This window comes from Tupaia chinensis, unplaced genomic scaffold (genome assembly GCF_000334495.1).
Source record: "Tupaia chinensis unplaced genomic scaffold, TupChi_1.0 Scaffold143585_1, whole genome shotgun sequence".
NCBI classification, from domain to species: domain Eukaryota; kingdom Metazoa; phylum Chordata; class Mammalia; order Scandentia; family Tupaiidae; genus Tupaia; species Tupaia belangeri.
Window position 1 is genome coordinate 34846 of NW_006203431.1, and position 7068 is coordinate 41913.

The 7068-nt window shown below is 40.4% G+C and overlaps 1 protein-coding gene across 1 annotated transcript; it reads left to right on the plus strand.

Moving 5' to 3' along the window:
* The first annotated feature begins 3006 nt into the window (after nt 1–3006).
* On the plus strand, nt 3007–5801 carry KLHL9 (kelch like family member 9). Its single transcript, XM_006164172.3, has one exon. The coding sequence runs from the start codon at nt 3362–3364 to the stop codon at nt 5213–5215; it is 1854 nt and encodes a 617-aa protein (XP_006164234.1). The 5' UTR covers nt 3007–3361; the 3' UTR covers nt 5216–5801.
* Nucleotides 5802–7068: the final 1267 nt, after the last annotated feature.

A 7068-nucleotide genomic window follows, 5' to 3' on the forward strand; every position in this document is an offset into this window, starting at 1 on the left:
GAGGTAGGAGGGTAATTGGGGAAATGTGTGGGAGATCTTTTTCTTAAGCATGCATTCACACGAGCCCTCTGGAAAAACGAAACCAAAAACAAAACAAGAAAAAATAGAATAGAGAATAATTTTAACATATTAAGATGAATATTTTATATAATTAGTACAATATAAATGTGAACATGATATCATACAAGCAAAAACACCAAAATACAACAAATGTAGTAGAACAGATAAATATACACCTAAACTCATAATGTCATCCGGATGCTTTAATAGATAAATGCTTAACATTTGCAAATGTTGTGACAAATTTGGCTAAATTCATTTCAGAATGAAGGCAGGAAAAAGCTAGTCTTTTGAAATGACTGAACATGTGGGAATATGATGAAGCGTGTCCATCCACAACAATCACATCATTAAGGGCATAGGTCTATTCTTTAGCTATCAATTTTACTTATGAGTTTGATGATAAAGAGGACGATCTCATGATATCTTGCACTGAGAACTTTCCAGGCACAGTAGCTCTATTCTTTCTTTTCCAGATAGAGATTGATTCTTAGGAAGTACCTCTTCATGGCCAGTATGCAAGCATCACCACGCAAGGGAGTCCTTCCTGCCTCAACTCCTGCACCAAGCAAGTGTCTAGGACTTTCCAATGTTGATAAAGCAAAGTGAAGAATTTCTCCAGACCAGTCTCATTCCAACCAACCTCTTGTGCTAGACAGGTTGAAATCTGCTGGTGCATCTTATGTAGGCTAGTGGTGATCAAGTCCTTCTGGACCTTGCTGCCATTAGTCAGAAACAATATGAAAATAAACTGGAAACAGAATAAGTGTACCAGCAGTAGGGGACTGATTAAATGAATGACACAATCAGTGGGTAACAATATGACTATTTAAAAATACTAAAAGTTCTATAATTTGGTAAGATCCTGAAGTGGAAAGAGAAAGATGTAGAACAGGGTATATAGGTAAACTATCTTTTAGTAAATATGGGAAGAGTATAATAAAAGAATGCAACTCTATTCTTAGTTTTCATATCCATAAGTAATTTCTAGAAGGATTTAAAGCACAGTAATTGGGTCAGTCGGTGGCATGGCAGTAAAGGTGGCTGGATCCCACATGGTAGATAGAGCAGTTAAAGTCTTGGAACTGTAGACTTCAAAAATGTTCTTGACATATGTGGGTGAGGGCCCAAAATCCTGAGAGGAGAATGGAGGAGAACGGATTGCTGTGTGGCTGTCCTCTCTTGGGAGTGTTTTCTCATTTTTCTCTCTCTGTCTCTCTGGCAAGTGCATATATCATACTGGAAATTAAAAAAAATTTTAAAAAATTTACTAGTAATTAAAGAACTGCGAGTTAATAAAATACCAGTAAAGGAGAAATCAGTAGCAGGTAAATGCAGGAACATTGCTGGAAATATTGTCTTGATTCAATATCCTACTAAACATTATCAAAACAAGGTAAAGTCTTGTGTCTAGATTCTGTAAGTTTACTACAGATTCTATAAAACAATGGAAGATATGTTTATCAAAAAGCCCTCCAAACTGCGGCTTGGTTTCAGTAAGCAAACTGTGACCTCATTTTTCTCTCTCTTCTTTCTTTCTTCCTAGGTTACAGCCAGTCACAGGCATCTAGCCTTTTAAACTGTTAGTACAGACATAAAAAATGTAACCAATCCAAGTTGTTTCTTTACCTTATTCCTTTACTTTCTTTTTTTTGAAGAGGTTTTTGCTATAGGGCATATACGCTCTCTGGACAAATAGAGACAGTCAGAGAGATAGGGGGATGGCCATGCAGCAATCCCTTCTCCTTCTCCTTCTGGGATCTTGGGCCCACACATTCATGCTTCGGTTTGAGTTTTAAGCCACTGGGTCCAGGGCTTGAGCTGTGGTTAACTATGTAGGTGTCCAGCAACATAACCATTATGCCATCTACTGGTCCCGTTCTTTCACTTTCTTAAAGCCAATCACAGGCACCCTCCCCCCCTTTTGCTTTTTAAACTACATGAGTGCAGACAAAATTCAGAATATAATCAACCCTAAATTGTTTCTCTACTTCATTCCTTCCCTTTCATTTTTGTACCTCACTACTGAGTGGACCACAAGTCTATCTGGAGGTACCCTGTGGCAGGCTCCCTTATTCATGTTAAGATTTCCTCAATTAAAACTCCACTCAATTAAATTGGCTAGATATTTTCTCTTTACAAGTACAATAAGGTATATTTTCAGGAACAAATAATGAGCATAGGCAACCATAGTATGTACAGTTACTAGAAAATCGTGTAGTCATTTAAAAACTTGTAAGTAAAAAAAGCATGAACAAATTATGACGGCAAATGCATTATGAGATAAACTATTCAGAATGAAGAGAATGTATTTAAAGTATTTTGAAAAAATCTTGAAACCAAGAACAAAATTATAATTGTATCTATTAAGTGCTGTGGGATCAAAACTGTTTTACATAGAAAATAAGTTAAGCATCCTATCCCCTCTCTTTCCATGTTTTCTGTCAATTTATGCAAAAGCCACGTTTCGCCATCATTCGAAAGACAAACGCCAGGAAGTATAAACCTTAAAGAGAAAGTATGCGTTTGGGGGAAGAGCTCGGGTACCACAAAAATTGTACAGCAAACGCGAAGCACGGGAGTATGTGAGCAGTCTCTCTGGTTTATAGTTCCACGTCCAGGGGACTCTAAGACCCAGCGAACGCCGACCCTAGCCTGCTCCGCTCCCCGCCCCCGGTGCATTTCCTCCCCCTCCCCACGGGCCCGCCCACAGACGCGAGCCCGCTACCGCGCAGGCGCAGTAGCTGTGGCGACCGCTCCTAGCCCGGGGGATCCTGGGACGAGGCCTCTCCGGAAGAACCGGCTCGGCGTCCGGACTAGGCCGGTGTTCCAGGCCCAAGTCCGTGTTCCAGGTCTTGCTTCAAGGCCGGCGGGTGGCCGTGGTGAAGGCCGGCTCCCGAAAGCCGAGGGCGCGGTGGGCCGCTTTCTGGGGGGCCGGCGGCCGGGGCCCGGCCGAGGAAGTGGAGGAGCCGCGGTACGTGGCGGCGCCTCCCCTTTGACCCGGAGCGGAACTGCTGAAGGAGCGGCAGCGCAGGCCGGACTAGGTGAACTGGGTGGTTTAAATGCCCTCCGGGGATGAATCATCGACATAACGATCAGATTTGAGGTCCTCAGCCCTTTGTGGTCTTGCTACGGGACAGTTTTCGTTGGTTGACGGGTGTGCCCTGAGGGGTTCCGCGGTGACCACTGGCCCTCGATAGAGCCACCTTTCCTGCTTGTCGGACGTCCACATTTCCTGTAAAAAGTTCAGGATATAACTTCTTTTCCGGCAGAATTCTCTGTGTAAGAGGAAGGCTTTCACATGAAAGTGTCTCTTGGTAACGGCGAAATGGGCGTCTCTGCCCATTTGCAGACTTGCAAGGCAGGAACCACACGTTTTTTTACCAGCAATACCCACAGTTCGGTGGTATTGCAAGGCTTTGATCAGCTGAGAATAGAAGGATTGCTTTGTGATGTGACTCTGGTACCGGGTGATGGAGATGATATCTTCCCTGTTCACAGAGCTATGATGGCGTCCGCGAGCGATTATTTCAAGGCTATGTTCACAGGTGGAATGAAAGAACAAGATTTAATGTGCATTAAACTTCATGGGGTGAACAAGGTTGGTCTAAAGAAAATCATTGATTTTATTTATACTGCAAAACTTTCTCTTAATATGGACAATCTTCAGGATACACTTGAAGCTGCCAGCTTTTTACAAATTTTACCTGTTTTGGATTTCTGTAAAGTATTTCTTATATCGGGAGTCTCTTTAGATAACTGCGTTGAGGTTGGACGAATTGCAAACACTTACAATCTTATAGAAGTGGATAAATATGTTAATAATTTCATCCTGAAGAACTTTCCTGCGTTACTGAGTACTGGAGAGTTTCTTAAACTCCCGTTTGAACGACTTGCCTTTGTGCTCTCTAGTAATAGTCTTAAGCACTGTACTGAACTTGAGCTCTTCAAGGCTGCCTGTCGCTGGCTGAGGTTGGAAGACCCTCGGATGGATTATGCTGCAAAATTAATGAAGAATATTCGATTTCCACTGATGACACCACAAGATCTCATCAATTATGTTCAGACAGTAGATTTCATGAGAACAGACAATACCTGTGTAAATTTGCTTTTGGAAGCTAGTAATTATCAAATGATGCCGTATATGCAGCCAGTGATGCAGTCAGATAGAACTGCCATTAGATCTGACTCTACTCACTTGGTTACATTAGGAGGAGTTTTGAGGCAGCAACTGGTTGTGAGTAAGGAATTACGGATGTATGATGAAAGGGCGCAAGAGTGGAGATCTTTAGCCCCAATGGATGCGCCTAGGTATCAGCATGGCATTGCTGTCATTGGAAACTTTCTTTATGTCGTTGGTGGGCAAAGTAATTATGATACAAAAGGAAAAACCGCTGTTGATACAGTTTTCAGATTTGATCCTCGGTATAATAAGTGGATGCAGGTTGCATCATTAAATGAAAAGCGCACATTCTTCCACTTAAGTGCCCTCAAAGGTCATTTGTATGCAGTTGGTGGGCGCAGTGCAGCTGGTGAACTGGCCACAGTAGAATGTTACAACCCAAGAATGAATGAGTGGAGCTATGTTGCAAAAATGAGTGAACCCCACTATGGCCATGCTGGGACAGTATATGGAGGCTTAATGTATATATCAGGAGGAATTACCCATGACACTTTCCAAAATGAGCTTATGTGTTTTGACCCAGATACTGACAAATGGACACAGAAGGCCCCAATGACGACTGTCAGAGGGCTGCATTGCATGTGTACAGTTGGAGACAAGCTCTATGTTATTGGTGGTAATCACTTCAGAGGAACAAGTGATTATGATGATGTTTTAAGCTGTGAATACTATTCACCAACCCTTGACCAGTGGACACCAATTGCTGCTATGTTAAGAGGTCAAAGTGATGTTGGAGTTGCTGTCTTTGAAAATAAAATCTATGTTGTTGGTGGATATTCTTGGAATAATCGCTGTATGGTAGAAATTGTCCAGAAATATGACCCAGAAAAGGATGAGTGGCATAAAGTTTTTGACCTTCCAGAGTCACTTGGTGGCATTCGAGCTTGTACTCTCACAGTTTTTCCACCTGAAGAAAATCCTGGGTCACCTTCTAGGGAATCTCCCCTTTCAGCACCTTCGGATCATTCTTAGGTCTAAGGTTTAATACCTTTGCAGCACATAATGGATGATCTCATACCTCCCCTTCTTAAAATGATTGGTATAGTTATTAGATAAAAAGGTAACATGTTACTTGTCTTGTTTGGCTTAGTTTCCTTATCAAATGGTTAAAGATGCATTCTGAAAATGTATTCAACATAGCCAGCTGTTTTAACAAATGAGAAAAAGATACATAGAAAAATGTTTAAATTAGATGTCTTTTCATATGTTATGTAAGTAAATTGTAGGTGAGTAGTAAATGTATAGTTATGTCCATTGTGATTCAGAGTTGAAAGTTTCATCTTTGTAAAACATCAAAGGGAGGCCACCTGTTCTAACCTAAAATAATAATAATTAAAAAAAGGTTGCCAAGTATTAGCTACCTCCCTCTTTTCATAGAGTTTTTGATGTATCTTGTCACCTCATTTGATTGTGTAGGTGCATTCAGAATATGTTAAGTTTCTTGGGCAGACAGAAGAAACAATAAAAATACAAAATAGAAAAAAAAAGTATAGCCCAAAGTCAGGGTTTGGTATCTCTCACCAGAGAAAGAAAGCTAGAAAGAAACTGTATGCATACATGTGCGTGCACACACACACACTTACGCATACATTTAAATTGGCACTCAACTATAGTGAAATTGCTGTGCACACACACACACTTACACATAATTTTAAATTGGCACTCAACTATAGTGAAATTGCATTTAAATTAAAATGTCTCTTCCATAAAGCAGCTGTTTCTATTCAAATGAGAATTCAGTACCAGAGAATAAATGTGTAGTCATACTAAATTTAGATAGATAGGGCTACCGCAGATTAAATGCACAATCCAGTCTGTCATCTGCTAAATTGTTACTTCAGATGAAGCTTACATTATATTTTCTGTTTGTATTTTTTTGTAGACTCCCTTTTATACAGATCATTTAGCAAAGTTCTGGTTAGAATTACTTTTGCTCAGTAGGTGTAGGCTCTGCTACTTTCCAGTGTTTTGTCCAGTAAAATTTAGCTTATGATAAAAGCAAATATTCTGAACAAAGCTACAGGATTTTAAGTTCAGTATCCTAGTATAGTCATCCTAACATGGTTATTTTGTGATTTTGGGTGCTTGCCTTGGTGCTGCTCCAGCCCATGTGCATCCTGAGCTGTGTAATCTGCCTCAAGGCTATGATCTGAGCAAGCAGGAGATGCATTGTCTTCTGAATCAAATCAGAAAAAATGTCCTTGGGCCGTGTCTGAAGGACAGGACCAACTTCACATTCCCTAAGAAACCAGCTACAAAAAGTCTAGAACACTGTTGTCTTGCAGGTAGTACTCAAGTAGATCCTCAGCCTCTTCAATACCAGAGGTGCTCCTACTGGGTGAGACACAAGGTAGGGAGATTTTAATGGATCTTACCAGCAAATTATAGGAGTCGTCTGTAGTGAGTGATTCTGAAGAGGTACTTTCCTGGAATAATTCTCTACCTGGAGAAAAAAGATGTACATATACGTGGCCCTGTACTTGAGTGTAAATCAGGAACAACGTTCTCTTTATTGGCAATCCCATAAACTCAGGAATGAGGCAAAATGAATTGGCTCCCAGGGATCTGAACCTTACTGCCCACACAAGTGTTGATTCATTTTAATGCTTTTTGTGATTTCTGCATTGGCAGAAATTTTCATACTTTCTATGTTTTTTTTAATGACTCAGTTTTTTATTACTAAAAATAGCACATTTGAGTATATTTGGAAAATAGAAAAAGTAGAAATTGCTGTTAACTCTGTATTGAATAAGCAAAAAATGACATCCCAATCATTTCCTAGAATATCAAGATTTAATATTTGTGTTTTTTGTAGCTGTTTCCTC

What these genes read in the sequence shown, in the direction of transcription:
- KLHL9 (XM_006164172.3), top strand. Translation starts at nt 3,362, where the DNA reads ATGAAAGTGTCTCTTGGTAACGGCGAAATGGGCGTCTCTGCCCATTTG.